The sequence below is a fragment of the Anopheles coustani genome, chromosome 3, assembly GCF_943734705.1.
Source record: "Anopheles coustani chromosome 3, idAnoCousDA_361_x.2, whole genome shotgun sequence".
Classification (NCBI taxonomy): Eukaryota; Metazoa; Arthropoda; class Insecta; order Diptera; family Culicidae; genus Anopheles; species Anopheles coustani.
In genome coordinates, this window is record NC_071288.1 from 91,007,570 (window position 1) to 91,027,204 (window position 19,635).

Consider the following 19,635-nt stretch of genomic DNA (forward strand, 5'->3'; position numbering starts at 1 on the left):
GCATTCCATGCCGTTTACTTCCGACCGGAAGGCCAGAGAGAGGTCACGACGTCTGAACGGTGGAACCCGTCAGGCACAACTTGGGCGGAACCCATTGCCGGTCGTGCTGCATATTTACGTCGCCACGGGACTGCAATTATTGTCGCTTGCGCTTCCCATCCTACACTGGAGGGCGCCTGTCAGATGGCAAACTGTTTGTTTTCTTGCTCACCAACTCCAACACTGGGAAGATGCATTCTTCGAACGAGTGAAGCGTTCGCGCGTTTGAACAGCTTCGTCAGCGGATTGAAAACTCCTCATGCGTTACTTCCTTCCATTGCTTGCGAACTTTTAGTTACCTCGCATTCCATCTGCGTTGAATTCACATTAACGACTTTGCTCCCCAGTTCACTCAACGTCCTCGTTCACGTTTGTGTATAGTTGTGACGTTCAGATGCCTTTAGTTTTCCTTTTTTTTCCTTCGCTAATGCATCATTTATTTGAAACTTATTTTAAAATGCAAACTTTCATCGTTTACGTCAACTCTCTTCTTGAACACGAGGTGGTAGTTGTTTATTTCCATTCTCAAGTGCAGAAGGTTTTCCATCCCTTATTTTCCTGCCGAGTTATAAAATCCTATAAATACGTGTTTCCTCTGTTGTCCCTGTCCGAGGTGCATCGACCGGTTCAAGGCAATGTGGCTTACTGCAAAAAAAAGGTGGTAAAATATCAGAAGAGAGTGATGCTCTTGCATTTCATAATTAATCGTGTTTGTTTGCTTGAGGTTGATGCTATTTTATATCGATTCGGAACCTTCCATTCACGTTCTACCTATTGCTTTTTTTTCCATTACAGCTCCATTTATTTAAGTTTCGTTAACTGATTCAGTTCGATGTTTGTCTTTCGGATTTCGTTCGCAACCTGCGTGCTTCCTTTTGGTGTTCTCGGAATGCATCTGTGCGTTTGTTTTTATTCGATTTTACTATTCCCTTTTCCTTGTTGACTTTGGACGAAACCAATGAAACCAATTTGTTCGGATCAAAGATTCATTTGAATATATTCCATTCATGTTTTACTGTTGCAAATGAACGAGAAGCCAATAAATAAACTTCAATAAAAAAAAGCCTTGTTTGTGGGAGTTCATATGTGGGCAATTTTCTTTCCGATTGCAATCACCAGGCAATCCGAGTTGCAATTATGTTCCGTTTCATCGTTTGTTCGACGACCGCATAGTTTCTGCTCAAATCGAAATGAGAATTCCCTCCGACAGCAAATGCAATTTAACGATTTTCCAGCGGTTGGCGGAAAAGCCCTGAGCACTGCGCATGTTATGTTGATTTGCGTAATTTGAGTGTAAATATAATAAAAGCGACTAATGGAACAATCAAATGCATCCCGATGGGTGGTTGAGGTGGTCCCGTACCGGGATTTAAACTAGTTTTCGACCGGCAATCACTGTCACTGTTATGCATTTGAAGTGTTCAAAGACTTATTGGTGATTTGAAATTGTGTAATTAGAAAATTTGGAGGCTTTTAAACTCGAACGTGTAGATTCCTATACAACACGTAGGTGAAATCATTTGCGTAAATGTGTGTGTATGACCCTAACTCGAAATAAGTTCAGAAGTAAGGAAACTCCCTTCGCCCGTGTTAGATCCTATTCCACGCCAGCTGGAATAAGCAGCTGCTGAAAGTTCCCAGCCGTCGCCATCAATATTGCATACCGGCTCTGGTGGTGTCCAACCCTCCTCGGAGGTGTTCCGGCGACCCGACTCTGTAGAGGTACCGCTGTCACGCACTTCATTGCATCCGACGGCCTGAAGTCAAAGTTTCCGGTTCAGTCGAGTCAACGTTCCCCTTCCTCGCCAGTCAGTTGTTGTCGGCTGATGGTCGTGGCAAGGCGTTCCGGGATTTGACGGAGCCTAACAGGCTTTTTTCTGTTCTGCGTGTTGTTTTGCGCCTCGCGTAAAATGGCCGCCGGAGCTGCCCCAACGAATCGGCACGGTGTCGAAGCGGAAACGTCCGCAGGCTCGGATCGAGTGTTGGAGTTTTACCGCGATGCAACGGTGCTGGTGACGGGTGGAACGGGCTTCCTCGGGAAAGTGCTGCTGGAGAAAATTCTACGGTGTTTGTGCGTGCGAAAGGTGTTTCTGCTCATCCGGCCCAAGAACTCCCGCAGGCCGGAGGAACGTCTGCAGGAGCTGCTGAAGGATGCGGTATGTCGACGCTGTGTTGTTTTTCGTTGGGAATGCCAGTGACACTTTCAATTACGGAAAGAATCATAACACATTCGATTTTTTCGCCAGCGTAAGGCGACGTTTCGTGGAACCGCTGGAAATGTTGCTAACGTTAGAACAAACGGTTCGAAATGGAATAATCAACATGGTTTTTACCAAGGAGTCATTTTGTACTAAGCTTAAAATCGTCCTTTGTATTTTTTTTTTGCAATTAAATTATTTTCCAATTGGTAGGAATCAGTGCGTGTTATTTCAAGACACAATTTATGTTTGTATTGTGCTTTGAAACATTAAACCCATTATTACTGAATAATAGATATGTTCCTTTTGCTGTGGAACAAGTCTATTATCATAGAGGAATTTTGTGTTATAGGAACCGATTTCACTTTAGCATCCAGCATGCTCTTTATCATGAAAAAATATTTTCTAAACTCAAGTAAAATATATTTTTAATTAATAATAACATCTAATTACAATTTTGTTTGCGTGTTTCGTTGGGATTGAAATGTTATCAATAAAATAAAATGAAACAATTAATTGAGAAACTTAAGCAACTAGACCATCGAGATTTGCAATTAGAACTAAAATAATCTATAGTACGTCAATCCATTTTCTTTTAGCATTTTTGTTTTATTCTTTGAATATAAAAGAATTTTTTAAAGAGAATTGTATGTGAAATGGCAGTTTTATCTTTCGTTGGGTAAATTATTCACTCTGTTCAAGCTCGTGCGCAATGATATGTGACATATTCCGGGTCATTTAGACAGGTTTCAAATGTCGCACGTTCTATTCACCTGTAGTTAATTAGTGAAACTTCATTCCATTCCTAATCCTGGCGACCCAAAAAAAACCCATTCCCCGATGACAGATTTTCGATAAGCTTCGCCAGGAAACGTCGACCGAGCGACTGCTGGAGCGCCTTGAAGCGGTCGAGATTTCGCTCGGTGCATCCGATCCGACCGGACTGGGGATCGACCCGGGCACCGAGGAGCGCCTGCTGCAGCAAACGGAAGTCATCCTCAACGTGCTGGCTTCGGTGAAGTTCAACGAGTGCCTCAGCACGGCCATCGGCACGAACGTCGGCGGAACGAGGCGAGTGTTGCTGTTGGCGCGCCGAATGCATCGTTTGCGATCGATGGTGCACGTGTCCACGCTCTACTCGAACTGCGACCGGACGGAAATCGGCGAGCGGGTGTACCCGGACGTCCGGCTGAATCCCGACACGGTCCTACAGGTAGGAAAAGCCCGCTCCACGGATGCATTAGGGTGACTTTTGTCCTTTTTGTTTCACTTCATCCCATACGACTTACCGGATTAGCTTTCAACAGTGCTGTCGCCGGAAGAGATGGATGGCCTGCAGCACTGCCTGGTTGGGGCGCTGCCCAACACGTACACGTTCAGCAAAAAGTGCGCGGAGACGCTGATCCAGCAGCAATTTTCCGACCTGCCCGTCGGGATTTTCCGACCACCGATCGGTAAGTCCTTTTGCACGGATTATACAAGCCACATGAGACGGTAATAATAACGTTTTGATAGATTTGGGATATGAAGTCAAAAGATGATTCTATACCTTGGATTTTTAGAATTTTTTTGGAAGTAAACCCTCGATTTTTAAAATTAGCCAAGTTAGAGAACGTAGATAAACGAAAGTAGAAAAGACAAAAAATTTACTTTCCCATGTAGTTTTAATTCACAAGAGCTGATATGAGTTCAAATATCTTAGGAGTTAGCTTAGGTGAACTGAACTAACATTTTTCTAAAGCCGAAAATACTACCTAAAGCCAAAAATAGTACATAATAGCAACTCTCATCGATTGGTAAGCAATATTCATCATGTTGCTTTTCTTAATTCCTTGAATTAAATTCAAATACAGTAGTGAGTAATCAAACCTGTCAAATAAATCTGTATCTTTTAATAAAACACAATGCAACAGCAAAATTATGTATTTTGACGACAAGTACTGACTTTCAAAACCAAAAAAAAGTAGCAAATCAATGCAATAAATAACTATCTCAGTTTCTTTCACGTTACAGAGACGTGCTAACGAAACATTTCACGGTTCCATGGAAATGGCGTTCACAAGTGCTGGTTTGAGATCAAGAAAGCGTTTGACAGCTAACGATAACTGAAAGTTCTCCATACAAAACGTATAACTGTTAGAAGCAAGGCATAATTACCCTCAATTCAAGCCAAACACTAAATAATATTCAAATAAATAAGAAAAAAAAAAACGTTTAAAAATATGACAGAAAAATATTCCACTAATAGAATACTTCACTTTCTTATGTTAATTTGAGTTTACAAGTGTCAGTTTGAAGTTCAGCAGGGGTGAGACAGTAAAGTTTGGGTAGAACCTACTTTTTTGGCACTTTAACACAAATTTTCCACTCCATAGTAGAAGTCAGCTATGCTAGGTTCCGTTTGTAAGGAGGGAATGTTTCTGTCGGATGTAATTTTAATTAATTTTCTAGACGCGGTCATATTCTAGTCACGGACGAGAGTAAAAGTCCACGTCAAACGAGGGTATTAAAAACAAATCCGTTCCCACAAACTAAACCTCCCTATGAAGCTACACTCTGTCGTTCGGTGGCTTTAGTTTTCCCTATTTTCTCCCCCACCCCCAGTTCTCTCCACCTACCGGGAACCGATCGCCGGTTGGACGGACAACCTGAACGGACCGGCCGGGCTGTGCCTGTGGACGGTCAAAGGGTACGTGCATGTGATTTGGGGCAATCGGCACCGACGAGCCAACCTGGTGCCGGTGGACTACTGCGTCAATGCAATGCTGGTCGCTGGCTACGACGTGGCGGAACGGTGGAAGTGCCCAAGGCCCGGGAAACCCGACGGTGACCGCTGGGAACGGGAGCAGCTGCCGGTGCCCGTCTACAACTATATGTACGACCGGTCGAACCTGACCTGGGGCCGCTATATGAGCCTGGTGTCGCTGGGATTCGACGGACTGCTGCATCGCTTGTGGTGGTAAGCGGAATAAAATGTTACTTTTCCCCGGAACAGGAACATAATAAACCAAGTGAGCGAACGTTCGTTCACAAAATATGCCAACTTCGATGGGAAATTGCACTTTCAAAACAGTTCTATCAAAACGTGCTATAAATTTTAGAAATTAGCAGAAGCCTCAATCATTGTTTTCTGAATACTCAACGTTTGGTACGTCTAAGAACATGGAAATTTGATACTGTTTCCATAACAAAAGTTTGCTTTTACTTGATATTTCTGAATACAGAGTGGTACATGCTCGGAAAAGCTAATTTTAAAAGGTTTTCTTCATATTTGCTGGTTAGTAGATTTTCTCGGATGAACAAGGTCCCACCAAAACGGTGCAGAAGCACATTTATAAACACTTCCTTTTCTCTCTCGTGTCTTCCATAAAGAATCTTCCGCGTAATTATATTCAGCTGTCCAGAATAATGTTTTATTCAAAGACTCCTTAGGCGACCCCATTGGCCATGGACAAAACAATTTATTCTGCCCTAGTTTTTACTGATAGTGTTGTAGCATTTTCTTTTCTTTTTACGTCTGCTGTGAGCCACTCCTCGTTTAACTGAGTGAAAAGAGATAAAGTAATGTAACAATAACGCAAGTGTTGGTGAACATCAAGTTATTTAAATTAAAATTTATTGAGCTGTATCGAACACAGCTTAACAGGCGGTTGCAATCTGTGCTGTGGGAAAACGGAGCCGCTTCAAAAGTAAAACCCTTAACAGAAGGACACTTACCGGCACGCGCGTTCGGCACACCATGAATGGTAATGTCGAGACACTTAATGTTTATTTATGCCCTTCGGTTTGCCGTGGCGAAATGGCGGCCGTCGGCAAAATCGTAATCGTGTTAGCGAAATTAGCAACCATCGGAGCAATAAGCGGGAAAATTATAATGCGCCCCGCTGAGATCCACCGAACGGCTCGCCGGGAGCAATGAGTGATATATTATCGTCTTCCTTTCTCGGATAAATATTTCCAATAATAGGAACGAGCATAACGAGGAAGAAAATGGTCCGTAAGGAATTGGGTGGGAAAATGGTTGTGGTATTTGTCACAGAGGTTCCCATTTCATTTTTTTCGTTTTCCACTACTTTTCCCCGCCGGGAAGGGAGAGGTTGAATGTTAACTTTTACCAAATCGATACCATTTCGCGCCGGAAAAAGTCTGTTGTAAGTGGATGTTTTCGTTTCGTCCTTCCGAACCCCGCAGGAACCTCTCGTACACGATCGTCCCGAGTCGCGCCCTCTTCCGGGCGCTGTCCGTGTGCTGTCACACCGTGCCGGCCCGGCTACTCGACGTCGTCCGCCGGCTTCGCGGGAAAAGCCCTCGGTATGTGCCCTTCATTCATTTTTCGGTGATTTTTGCCACAACCGTTGGACAGCTACTGACAATGGGGATTTATCTTTCATGTCTCTTTCATCAACCGACTTCATCGACGTACATAGGTACGGGAAGCTGGCGGCGAAGACGACCCGGTTCCTGGAAACGATGTCCTATTTCGGGCTGCGCGAGTGGACCGTGGCGAACGAGAATGTGGTCCGGCTGCGGACGCTCCTCAGCCCGACCGAAGCCGGCCTGCTCGAGTTCGATCTGTCCACCGTCGACTGGGACGAGTACTTCCGGGCGTACATTCCCGGCGTACGGCGGTACGTCCTCGGCGAGCCGAAGCCACCGACCGCACGCTGGAGCGCGCGCTGGAGTCGAAGGTACGTTCTAAGATTGCTTTCCAAGAATCCCCTTCTCTGACGTTCGCCTTCGTCAACAGGATACACTTTCTCTGCCGGCTGCTGCACAAACTACTCTGGATCCTGCTCTGCCTGAAGCTCGGCCATCGTCTGTACGTGGTGCGACATTTATTTGGTATTCTTATTTCCTAAGAAAATAAACGAAGGACGACGATACGGCGAGGTTATGGTGCAAGTGACGCTTGTAGCGATAATGGCAGGGACAACGGAGAGGTTCCTGAAAATCCCCCGGAGCCTCTTGAGGGATTTAAATTTCCAGGAAGTTTCCTTCAATTGACCAGCTGTCATCTAAAATCGTATTTCCTAAATCCGGCTCCACAAAAACTGCACCCACGAAAAGAATTTAGTTGATAGAGAAATAAAATCATCTCATCGATCTTGTAGACGGAATTTGGCTGTAAATGTTATTCTGAGAAAATACCGGCACGAATTCAAGTGTTCCCGGGAGTTGTTGAGCCTGAACAATGCTGGAGTATTTTTGAACCTCGGATGCAAAAAACCTTGTCATTCCGGTTCAGCTTTGATTTTGGAAAATTCTTTCTAGTTAATCAATTCGGAAAGAAATCAAGTAAGTCTCAGAATAGAATGTCTACATCCTTGAGTTTGCCTATAGATTGTTTTAAAACGATACTTGAAACTTGAATGCATCCAGAGAACGCCAATTTGACGGTTTTGCAAAATATCTGCAAGAGCTAGAACGAACGTTGCAATATGGATTTACCTACTGATCTACGAGATGTGGGACAAATAACTGGACTTGACTGTACAACCTATTCACAAACATACATAGAATGATGGATTTTGTTAAAATCTTCTGAATGTAATGTCAAAAATTTCCTTGGTACTTAGTATGACAGGTATTTTGTGCTTCACACTGTCGTGACGTTTAAACGCCTTAAAAAAGAATAATTACTAACATAGAAAATACTAATTGTTTTCTCCTGTTGGCATATAGTATTGTACTGATGTTCGTAAATATTACCGTTCGTTCAAGTGTATTCAATCCAGAGCATAGGTTGGCCATAGGAAAGTAAAATAAAGAAGTCTCAACCAAACCATCAGCGAAGGCGGAAACACGTAGACTATCATGTCACTCAAAAGTGGGTGACAGCAGAAGTCGATTCTAAAAAGTTTTTGACCCATACATAAATGAAAATACAACATAAAAAATATAGAAATATTTAATATCAATTCTTTGGGAAGTTTTATTTTGCATTAGCCTTTAAAAATAGTTAGTTTAATAAATTTTATAAACTCATTTTATTAAAAAAGATTGTACTAAAACAAAAAGTGTCAACGTGTTAAATCCCAGCATCCACGCCAAAAACTTAACTTGCATCAGGGAAACCAGGCTCTTAAACATAATATTGAACAACAATAAAGAACTAAAATAGTAGAAAAACCATACACAAAACCGAACTGACAGTTACAACGAACTCGTGCATTTTAGAAGATTAAATGTGATGTAATAGTTGATCTGAAAGGCGAAGACTCTTTTACTTTCGGATACCGGTTTCAAAAGAGCATGCATCCAACGTGGCAATTTTAGTTCGAACATAGTTTTATTCACGTTAGATAAATGCAAAGAGACATCGTAAATATAGCTCTCATTTTGTACTCCGTAAAACAATGAAAAAGCTTCTCTAGATTTGTAAATTCCTCCGCGTCGGGTGTTCTGCTTGCCACGCGAACGGACCGCTCTTAGTCGTACGGACGGTCGAGCTCATCGTCGAGATCGTTGCAGTAGAGGTGCGTCGTGGCCGGAGTCGGTTTCGCCTCGTCGTCCAAACTCTCGCCCCCGCTGTCCGGATGTGGGTGGTTCAGGGCGACCCGTTCATGGAAGGAAGACGCAACCCCCCGTTGTCCGTTCGTTTTGCCACTCGACCGCAGAGGAGTCCGTTCGCGGAGGCTCTGCTCACCGTTGGATGGCGCGTAGTTGCGCTGCTGGAAGTCATCCTCCTCGTCCGTGCCAGCCACGTTCCCGTCCCGTTGCTGATCCTTGTGGTCCACCTCGTGCCGACGGGTCGGTTCCCAGCCGAGCGCTCTGTCGAAGGTCGTCGTGGCGATGGCCGGATGTCCGCTCACGCTCGAAGTCGTTCCACCCTTCGGGACGCCCGGCCGTCCCACCGCTAGCTCCTGGAGCGGGTTCTGATGGTAGTGGTTGGCGTTGGGCGGTGGCAGGAACTTGAACTGAGCCGGGAGTTGCTTGCCGGAGCCCGAGTACCGGTTGGTGCTCAGCTTGTTCCGGATCGACGAGGTCGCGTAGCTCGAGCGGATCGAGCTGACGCGCGTAAAAATCGACGACGTTTTGTCGTCGTGGTTGTGGTTGAAGGTGGCGTCCCGCTTGAATGGGTACCGCTTGCGGAACTCACGCTTGAACTTTTCCTGCCCACGATCCAATGGGTGATAACAAAAGCAGGAGCCAAAAGAAAAAAGAAAAATACATTCAAATGAAAGTGAAATTTTCCGGTCGGAAAGATCAAACGAACTGGCGGGCATTAAAGTGTAAACCCCATTCTCGTAAGCACACCACCCTGCTGCGGGCCATTTCGGAAGGAGAAATTCATTTACTCACATTATAAATGCCGTAGATAAACGGATTGTAGCAGCTGTTGCTCATCGCCAGCCAATCGCACACGAACCAAATGATGTTGATATAGCGATAACTGCAGTGAAAGATAATCAGAAGTAAAAGAGAGAGAAGAGATATAGGGACACCGGTCCGTTGAAATATGCTCAATTCAGCGAGGAAAGGAATTTTGTGTTGGAGGAATTTTCTTCAACATTCTCTTACTTTTTTTTACTCTATTGGAAATTAAATTTGCATTTTCTCATGTTGGAATGTTTGGAGCGTCGTGGGAGGCGTTGAAATAAATCGAAGTAAGCTGACACATTTGAAAAGAGGAATGAGTTTTCTTAATTTAAATTTAAATCAGGAAAAAAGATCCATTGAAAACAAAAATTACGTTGGATTTGCTAACCCCTAAATGTATGCAACATGCCAAACGTACCACGTGCTTGCGTTCAAAATGTGTTTTCGCGTTATGAATTTTATTTTTTGTACAAAAACAATCTTATCACGTTTCACCCCACATAGTTCTATCAACACAGAATGGAACATTTTATTATTATCAAAAATGGTTAAGAGTAATTTTTAATTAAGCATATTTAAGTCAGTAAGTTCCCTGTTCATATGTTTCTTTCTGACTTTAATGTACATGAAAGTGATAACGGGATAAACCGAACCATAATATTAAAAAAAAACATTAAGGCCTCTTATCATATCCAGCAGGCTTGGCTGAGTTGGCAAACGCATCGATAATCTTGTAGCACAATGGATAGTAGTGGCCTCGGATTTCAGTACGTTCTGCTTCGTATTCGGTGGTTGTTCGTTTTTGCCACCACAAAAGATAAGCCATGGTACATGATTTTTATGAACGAAGCTCATTCCACTGCCAAAGTAGACGAAAAGTATTGTGCTCTTTCCATTCCGGGGCTTACAAGCACGTTTGGACGGTGGTTTGGCTATTCCGTGTGATATTTTCGGGCGGCTTTAAACCAGTGGGTTACTATACTTACTCGTCGATTTCCGACCACGTCACGTGCAGGATGTTGTAGAGCTGCAGCGGAAACCAGCAGACACCGAACAGCGCCACCACAATGATCAGCATTTTAATAACCTGCCATCGGATGGGAAATGGATGGACGGAGGAAAGCGCAAATTAAATAGACCACTCGCTGACACTGAAAGCCGCCGCCGTCGTGGATGGGAATCACCACTCCCTCCCATCGGCACCCGGCGTTGGCCCCTCGCCTACCTTCTTCTTGTTCTTCAGCATGGTTATGTCGCGCGAGTCCTGCGCGTTGCCGGGCGTCTTCGAGCCCCACAGCCGCAAGGCCATCTGGATGTAGACGAAGCTGATGACGAACAGCGGGATAAAGTACTGCACCAGCACCAGCACGTAGCGGTAGAGGAGAATCTCCGCCATCTCGAAGTTAACGACCTTGCAGAATGGCACCGTCACGTTGGTGTAGGTTTCGTTCATGCCGCCTTGGGGGAGGGGGAGGAAGAGACATTAATGTTGGTGATACCCGAAATTTGAGGCACCGAAAGTCAAATGGTCCCCAAAAACGTACACGATGAGAAGAGTGAAGCTTGGATGCAAGGAACGTGCAACACTGGTCTTGAGCTATTGTGGAGCTGACTCTTCAAAAACAAATTAATTTATAGCCCCTTTTTACGCTTGTTACATCACTTTGTATGGGCATTAACGTTATCATTATTCATCGCGGGGGGAGCAAAGAAATTACTTAGCAAATGCAACTCGGTTTTGTGTTTTGAAAAACGGGAAAATAAAACAAAAACAATCGTTAAGATAACCTAAATTTTGGGTTATTTTGGAGATGGTAAATTCCACTCGTAAATAAATTTAACTTATTTTTAAAGTTGCAAAATACAGAGAGAACACTATGGCCATGAGAAGAATATCAACAAGACGATAGAAGTTTATTGCATTCATGTTTGTTGAAAATGGGGTTAAAACACAAATTAAAAGGACTTAAAATAGACAATTCAAGTTGTAAATAAATTAGTAAATGTATCGCAATCGCCAAAAAAGATAAATTTGTTATTTGGAAAATTCCACTCGTAAATAAATTTAACCTGTTTTTAAAGTTGCAAAATAAGGAGAGAACACTGGGGCCATGAGAAGAATATCAACAACATGATAGAAGCTTATTCCATTCATATTGTTTGTTGAAAAGGATTTTAAAACACAAATTAAAAAGACTTAAAATAGACAATTCAAGTTGTAAATAAACAAGTAAATGCATTCCAATCGCCAAAATAGAAAAAATCACCAAACAATATGTCGGATTTTAATTTGAAAACGAATGTGATAATCTCTTTCATCACTTTCATAATCTCTCATTGTTCGTGTTTAGTACACATTTGGTAGTATTTTTTAAAAAACTTACTCATTACGATGTAGTAAGTCGGGCGAACACGAAGCGTGAACAGGATCGGAGCGGCCAGCGCGAACGACATGATCCAGATGGCACTGATGACGAACTTGGAGATGTTCTTGGACGTGCGCGCCCTGGTAGGAGAGGAACAGAGAGCAGAGGGTCAAGACAAGCGGGTTGACAAAGTCCCAACGGCCTCGGGCTGACCTTAGCGGGTTGATGATGGCCCGGTGGCGATCGACGGCGATGGCCGTGAGCGTGAACACCGACACGTTGACGCTGATCAGCTGCACGAACGGGCAGAAGGGGCACATGAACTCGGGCAGGTTCCAGCGCTGGAGCAGGGCCGCCTGGAACTGGAACGGGATGGCGAACACGCCGATCGTGACGTCCGCCAGCGCCAGGTTGGCGATGAACATGTTCGTGATCGTCTGCATCTGCTTGGTGGTGACGACGATCCAGATCACCAGCGAGTTGCCGATCACCGCCAGGATGCTGATCGTGCCGTAGAACACCGACAGCAGCACCAGCAGCCCGACCGGCACCTTGTACAGACTCTCTACCGGGAAGGAAGGAAAAATCACATCAAACAAACCAAACGATATAATGCAAATGAAGGATGCAAATTTCTCTCCTTTATAGGTCAAGTGACGTAAAGGAGGAGGGAAGTGAAGGGAGCGGAAAATATTGCAATTATGTGCATATATTGTGCACCGAATGCGTACCATCTTCCAGCACGATCCTTACATCCGTCTGGTTGAGTGTGTAGTTGTTCCCGCTGTGATAAGCGATGATGTCGGTTGCTTGCATTTTTGCTGCGGGGAAAAGGGAGAGAGAACGGGAGAGAGAGAGAGAAAAAGATAGCGGGAATTATCATATCTCTCGACCTGTTGGAATAATGCCGAGTGAAGCCATGCGGAAAAAATGTGAAAATCCAGATCCGACTTTGAGTTTTAAAGCCAATCACTTTAAACAAAAACCCGTTAACAGAGAAATAACTGATTGTGCAGAAATAATTTAAAAAATAGACACACAAAATCAAATATGTTTTAACGCTTTAATAATATATCTTTCGCAGTAGAAATCACTGCTGGAAAATTAATATAAATGTTTCGAGTTATTTAAAACACCCTTGTATAGGCGAAAAGATTAAATGAAATAACAACGTGAAAGTTCGAAAATGGTTTATAAGTTGAAATTATTTAAAAATATTCAAAGAAGTTTTAAAATAGTAAAACATTCAACTATCTCTTTATCATACATTAGTTAACAGTTGAAAGAGTGAACAAAAGAGAGCTAATCGAACTTGCTTCTTGTAGCAATTGGTTTTATTATTAATGGTGAACAAAAGAATATGCCATCCATTCTGAGAAAACAGCGGTTTTTGTTTATTTATCCGACCTTGAAGCGTTAGCATCCATTTACCAAAGGCACCACAATGGAAAAGAAAATCGTGGCGATTAATAGCAATTATGTTTCCATCTTGGCAGATGCGCCATCATACAATTGGTCAATCTTTTGCACGCTTCCGCCCGCCCGTTCACGGTCGCTTCTTCTTTGCCGGCTTCTCTGGGAACCGAAGACGTCATCGTTTGTTGCGGAAAATGAAACCAACTTGGGTAACTGGAGTAGCCCTCAGCGCAAAAAAGTGAGACTGGCTAAAACCATACCATGGCCGCTCACAGACAGTGTGCGTGATAAACCATTCATGAGGGTGGTTGGAATTTATAACACCGAGTGAGGTGGAGATGGACTTGCAAAACCGAAGCCACCGGAAGGAATGTGACCTAGGCGTCAAGGCGGCAAGATTGTCCTTCAGTAAACGATGTGATTGTTTTTAGCATTACCTTCAAGAGTTCTCAGATTGCTTTGGACCACTCTGAGTTTTAACGAATTTATAATCGTTTTATGCAAAATGTTGGACGTTTTCACAGAACGTAGCTAATTTTCCCATGAAGTACGATGAAGTTGCGAATTGGTATGCAAATATTGATCACTTTTAAATAAAATGTTGCAACAGCGACAGCTAGAACGTTGTCTACTGATGTTCAATAAATAAAACACTGAAAGTCTCTCTGTCTTTACCTTCCAAGTAAAAAGCCTGAGTACTAAATAGAGTAATAAAGTTGAAGCTGTGGTGTGCCACATTAAAAAATACTTTGAAACACAATGTTCTTCACTTAGAGAACACACGTTGTTCGAAAATAAATGTGTAGAACACTTTTCTATATTTTTATACTTTGTCAAGTGTTGATTTTCAGATAAAATAATGTACAGTACATATAAAGATTTAAAGGATACTAATAGATAAAACTGTCTTTCATTAATGCATGCCCAAATTAGTGGTTCTAGATTCAAGAAATTCCAGAGAAATGAACAAGTTGTCTCAAGTTTGGTACAACGGGGACAATTTTAGGGCTGTTTCTAATAATAATGATCATTTTTCAGTTATTTACTGAAGACTCACGCATCTAGAACTCGTTGTCAAAGCTCAATATGTCGCGTGATCCTCATCTCGGTAATAGTCTGCCATCAAACACAAATTAATGTTTTGTTCGTGTGGTTGCAATTGCGGGCTCCCCCCGTTTTGCTCCTTGCTGCCTACCCCTCCACCAAGGGAGTGTGACTGTTTTACTTTCGTTTTGTACTCTGACGCATGGCACGTGCTTCTCCGCTCGCTCAAAGTGTGCGTCGATGAACGTCGTTTTCAGACAACGAGTTCATGAATTCCGCGCCGGCGCCCCAACGCCGGGTCGGGTCGACGGATGGAAGTTTTGCGCGACTGCGCGGTCAGTCGTGGCCGAACTTCGAACTGGTGAACAGCAGTCGACGCTGAGACGGTCGCGCTGCACGTCATCGTCGTGCGCCGTTGTTAGATAAGACCCCGGCCGGTATCTGCTCGATCGGTATCTGCAGCCGGAAACCTGCAGAACGGACCGATTTCGCTTGGTTCTAGTGGATAAGATTAGCCCCGCGATGGAGGACACGAAGGTCGCTGTGGCGGGTGCACCGTCGGACGAGGATGTGCTGGAAGGTATGCTGAGCCGGCGGTTCCTGTACGCGCAGAGAGTGCTGGGGAGCAGCACCTACCATCATACGTTCAGGTGAGGGAACTGTGTCCACGTACGTCATCCTGTGTTTATTCCTGAAGTTAACCCACAGAGTCGGTTCTTGGACTGAAGAAATTCTAGTGAACAGTGTTGCTCACGTTTGTTTTCATCTTTGAAAAACCGTGCACGTTCCGGTATTGGTGTTACATCCAAACAAAACGTTCGTGCCATTCATCCGGCCCGTTTCGGAACGTAATGAACTCGGCACGATTATCCCGCACACTGCTTGCTGTTGAGTGAATTTGATGTTGTAATTTAAACCGTGATAAACGGGACTTTGTGACAGTGGACTTCACTAAAACCTGCAGACAAAACCGCGAGCCGCATGTAACCGGCTCTTTTATGACGGCAAATGTTTACCAAAACACTTCCAAGCTACCGAGATGCGTCATGTACGACCAGACTGCTTTGTTGCTAAAAAGCAACACGAATAATCGGCAAGACTAGTTCTACTTTCTGATGATCGGGTTTATCAGTCTTTTTCCCGGTATAGTCCAGAAACTTCATGGAGGGTTGCTAAAGGTTATCTTTAAATTTCGTCTGCTTACGGCCCTGTTGCTGATGTTTGCTAACCAGGCCAACTAGATGTAGTCCGACACAAAGATGCAGAAGACACCGAAAAACAATGTTCGAGACAAAATAACAAAAGATTCGCAAGATGAAGAAAACTAAAGTAAAACAAACTTAAAGTAAGAAGAAAGAACGATTCGTCTTGCATAAACAGTATTGAGGAATACGCGTCTTTACGCAACGGAAGTTTCTTTAGTGATGAGTAAAATCATAATCTACAGTTGCTCCCAAAAGTGAAGGTACAGTGACGATTTGCTCATTTAACTTTAATCATCTTGGTCAAATGTTCAAATTTATCAATATTATTACAGATATCAAAGTTTTTTTTCGTGATATCCCCCCATTTTTAAACATGTTTTTAGTACTTGACCACGACTTGAGTTCTTGAGTTGTGGATTGACCTTGAAATAGTGTTCGGTATTTCTTCAACTCATTTTGGAGCTCTGGCGGTTGGTTCTTGCCGTACTTTTTGGACATCATTAACCATTAGTATTCTTTTTCTCCCAGTTCATGGATTATTCTTCACTCTTCCTTCGAATCGCCATCTCATCATGTCCGTCCTACTATGTCACCAACTTTTCGCATTGAATATCCTTGCATGGCACATAGTGAAATTATTCGTTACCTCAATTTAACCCCAGTTTCCTTTCTTGACCCCTCTAATCTAATAAAAATCTAAAACTGTAAAGAAGTTATGTGCAAGCTGTCCAGAACCTTTTATGTCATAATTACCAAAGCCTACTTGATCAGTTGTAAGAAAATCCCAGAGGAACTAAACGGTGTACCATGACTTTTGTGAGTTCTCTAAATGATGTTTTATCAGGTAATTAGCGTTTTCTCTATAATGCGTAAGTTTCTCTATAATATACTTGTAGAATTTTACAGCTACCATGAGAATTGACCAAGATGCTTGTGGTTGAACGAGCAAATCGATAATGTACGTTCAATGTTGGGAGCAACTGTATGTGTGCTACAGTTTTACTTTCTTTTCCATCACTTCATTAACTGCTTTGATTGTATTCTTATCGAACAAACAAACTTGAATAATATTCACTTTCCTCTTTAACTTTTAAGAGTGTGTTTCAGTTCCAACTTTCCACTTTAGTTTTAACTTGTGATTGATGTTTTAAAAGTGCTCCTTTTCGTTGTTGTGTATTTTTCTAGGACGAAAACGCGCTGGGAGCTGGTGCGGCTGTCGCTGCTGATCGTCGGCATCGAGTGCACTTATGCGACGGAGACGGCGTTTGTGGCTCCGATCCTGCTCGCCATCGGCCTGCCGCACACCATCATGACGATGATGTGGGCGATGCCACCGATCGTTGGCGTGCTGTTCGTGCCGATTGTGGCCTCAGCCAGTGACCGTTTGCGCGCGTCCTGGGGTCGTCGACGGCCCGTCCTGCTCGCCCTCGGCATTGCGATGCTGCTCGGCATGATGCTGCTGCCACATGGGCGGGCGGTCGGTGAAGCGATCGGGCTGAGGAGCGTGGCCTGGGTGGCAACGCTGACCACCATCGGGCTGACGACGACCGACTTCTCGGCCGAAGCATCGAATGGCCTCTGCCGGACGTACGCGATGGAGGTGTGCACGATCCGCGACCAGGCGCGCGTCCTCAGCACGATGATGCTGATCGGAGGACTCGGCGGCGCGATGGGCTACCTGTTCGGGTCGGTCGACTGGATGTCGCTGCCCATCGGGAGCTACTTCGACAGCAACGAGTCGGCCGTCTTCAGCGCCAACTGGCTCGTGCTGCTGGTCGGGCTGCTCAGTACGCTCACCAGCTTCCCGGAGATCCCGCTTCCGGTGCAGGAACGGGACGAGCTGCTCCGACCGGTTACACACCGGATGCTGCAGAACGAGCTGAAGCGACTCCGAGGCGACGCACACGACACGCAGACCGAGCTCGCGGAGTCGATCGGCTTCCGGCAGTTCCTGCGCAACACCGTGCGTATGCCCCGCTCCATGAAGATCCTCTGCGCCACCCAGTTCCTGTCGCACATGGGCTACCTGCCCTACTGCCTGTACTTCACCGATTTCGTCGCGTCGGCCGTGTACGGCGGGGACTCGCAGGTGACAACAAGTGTGCCCCACGAAACGATGAACGCCTCCGATTACTGACCCCCTTCCTCAATACCCTCAAGGCACCGAAGAACTCCGCCGAGCTGGCGCGCTACGACGAAGGGATACGGTTCGCGTGCTTCGGGATGGCGCTGTTCGCCGCCGGAGCCTCGCTCTACTCGCTCGTAATTGAGCGGCTGATCGAGCGGCTCGGGGCACGACCCGTCTACGTCGGCGGGCTGATGGCACACTGCGTCGGCATGCTGGCGATGGGCCTCCTCCACCACCGTGCCGTCGTCCTGCTGTGCTGCTGCCTCACTGGCATCATGTACGCTACCATCTACTCCATCCCATTCCTGCTGATTTCGCACTACCACTCGAAGAACTCGGTAAGCGTCCTTTCCAGCCTCGCCCCCATTTGTGCCACCATCTATTATCCTTTTCTCCCCTCCCCCCTCTCTCTGCAGTTTGCGATGGTCGACGGGAAGTGTGTGGAGAGCACCGAGCCGCGTGGTTTCGGCGCAGATGTTTCGATGATGAGCAGCGTCCTGTGTCTCGCCCAGGTAGGTTCGAGCGTAATGTGACACCTTACCTAACGCTTCTCGTTAGACTATAACGCTCTTGATGATGATGATGATGATGATGATGGAACGACACCCATTTGGGCACCATTTGCAGCTAATCGTCTCGCTCGTGATGGGGGCGCTGATCGACGCGGCCGGCACGACGACGGTTATCATCGTGGCCGCCTGTGGATGCAGCCTGCTGGCCGCCTGCTCCGCCCTGACCGTCCTGTACATGGACCTGTGACAAGCGTGATCCGACAATCGGGATTCTCAATTAGTTCTCCAACCGATGGCGATGGTTCTCGATGCAATTGGAGCTGGAGGAGAGCGTACCGGTTTCATCCCGTTCGTACCACTCGCAAAAGGCGTCGCAAAAGCGTACGGCACCAAGTTTTCAATTGACGACATCTCGTTTCCATCACCTCCTCCACTACCTCCATGTTTCCTCCAAGCAAGAAAAAAACCAGAAATGTAGCATCAATTATGGCGGGCGAATCGGGCGATGCGATGAGTTATAGGATGGCCTCAGCTGTAATTAATCGATCAATTCTGGATTCCCCTATCTCCCACACCCCACCCCTTCCCCTTTTCCGAGCCACTGGCCGAAGGGGGAAAGCGTTTGTGATAGAAAATGTATTCACTCGAAATTGAATATGTAAGGAGGCATTTAGTGGAGATTGAATGAGAAAAGATGGTGTGTGTGTTTGTGTGTGTGTCTGTGCGCTCATCTCAGGGTACGAACGGTGTTCGATTAAAGCAGATGTTACAACGTGCGCAATTATGACAAATCGTTTAAGTCTTTAATATGTTCCTCACAACCCCTTTCCGGAGCCTCCGTTGGCGTTAGATAAAGCTAGATAAAAAATGTCTTTTGGAGTGGGACACAACACCTGATGACATCAATCGTTAACGGGAGGCGCTTGTGTGGGCACAAGCAAACGGCTGAAAATGTAAGCCGGGTTATATTGAACACTTGCTGGTAAGTGTCGGGCAAATCCATCCATCCATCATAAAAAGTGACGGAAAGGCGTACACGTATTAAAATGGGAGCACACAATCGAATGCAAAACTGTAGTATTACTTGTTCTTTATGTAATTTCGTCAAATGACAAGACACTTATGTGTTTTTAAATTTTTTAAAAACTATTAAAGGAATTTCATTTCCAACTACTTCAAGTTAGATTCATTCTCTTTTTGTCACTTAATCGATTTGTTACTGATTGTGATTAGAAAGGATTGAAATCAAGCAGGAAAACATGATGAAAAAACAGTCAATGATGAAATTTTCAAATGCATCGAAACTAGTTTTATCCAACTTCTATTTTTATACTCTACAAAGTAATAACTTTTCCAAACTCGTATGGATTCTCCAACGCTCTCTCTTGAGCTTCTACAATAATGCCA

At 44.7% G+C, this 19,635-nt stretch overlaps 3 protein-coding genes across 3 annotated transcripts; 2 read left to right on the top strand and 1 right to left on the bottom strand.

Moving 5' to 3' along the window:
* Positions 1-1,949: 1,949 nt before the first annotated feature.
* On the top strand, positions 1,950-7,096 carry LOC131259025 (fatty acyl-CoA reductase wat). Its single transcript, XM_058260434.1, has 7 exons — positions 1,950-2,195; positions 3,085-3,450; positions 3,535-3,691; positions 4,842-5,196; positions 6,429-6,548; positions 6,665-6,925; positions 6,985-7,096. The coding sequence occupies exons 1-7, from the start codon at positions 1,950-1,952 to the stop codon at positions 7,094-7,096; spliced, it is 1,617 nt and encodes a 538-aa protein (XP_058116417.1).
* Positions 7,097-8,551: 1,455 nt separating this feature from the next.
* Positions 8,552-12,739, bottom strand: LOC131272699 (RYamide receptor-like). The gene is made up of 7 exons (XM_058274529.1): positions 12,655-12,739; positions 12,137-12,488; positions 11,942-12,063; positions 10,783-11,015; positions 10,544-10,644; positions 9,540-9,630; positions 8,552-9,349 (listed from the first exon to the last, which is right to left on the bottom strand). Exons 1-7 carry the CDS (start codon positions 12,737-12,739, stop codon positions 8,666-8,668), a joined length of 1,668 nt encoding a protein of 555 aa, XP_058130512.1. The 3' UTR covers positions 8,552-8,665.
* Positions 12,740-14,895: 2,156 nt separating this feature from the next.
* Positions 14,896-19,014, top strand: LOC131258954 (proton-associated sugar transporter A-like). Its single transcript, XM_058260359.1, has 5 exons — positions 14,896-15,033; positions 16,774-17,677; positions 17,749-18,054; positions 18,133-18,228; positions 18,344-19,014. The coding sequence occupies exons 1-5, from the start codon at positions 14,906-14,908 to the stop codon at positions 18,473-18,475; spliced, it is 1,566 nt and encodes a 521-aa protein (XP_058116342.1). The 5' UTR covers positions 14,896-14,905; the 3' UTR covers positions 18,476-19,014.
* Positions 19,015-19,635: the final 621 nt, after the last annotated feature.

Coding starts and splice junctions, on each gene's coding strand:
- LOC131259025 (XM_058260434.1), top strand. CDS start 1,950: ATGGCCGCCGGAGCTGCCCCAACGAATCGGCACGGTGTCGAAGCGGAA. Junction 3,451..3,534: donor ATCCCGACACGGTCCTACAG/GTAGGAAAAGCC, acceptor TTACCGGATTAG/CTTTCAACAGTGCTGTCGCC. Junction 5,197..6,428: donor CTGCTGCATCGCTTGTGGTG/GTAAGCGGAATA, acceptor CGAACCCCGCAG/GAACCTCTCGTACACGATCG.
- LOC131272699 (XM_058274529.1), bottom strand. CDS start 12,739: ATGCAAGCAACCGACATCATCGCTTATCACAGCGGGAACAACTACACA. Junction 11,016..11,941: donor GACTTACTACATCGTAATGA/GTAAGTTTTTTA, acceptor CCCTCCCCCAAG/GCGGCATGAACGAAACCTAC. Junction 9,350..9,539: donor TTATCTACGGCATTTATAAT/GTGAGTAAATGA, acceptor GATCGTGGGCAG/GAAAAGTTCAAGCGTGAGTT.
- LOC131258954 (XM_058260359.1), top strand. CDS start 14,906: ATGGAGGACACGAAGGTCGCTGTGGCGGGTGCACCGTCGGACGAGGAT. Junction 15,034..16,773: donor ACCTACCATCATACGTTCAG/GTGAGGGAACTG, acceptor GTATTTTTCTAG/GACGAAAACGCGCTGGGAGC. Junction 18,229..18,343: donor GCGTCCTGTGTCTCGCCCAG/GTAGGTTCGAGC, acceptor CACCATTTGCAG/CTAATCGTCTCGCTCGTGAT.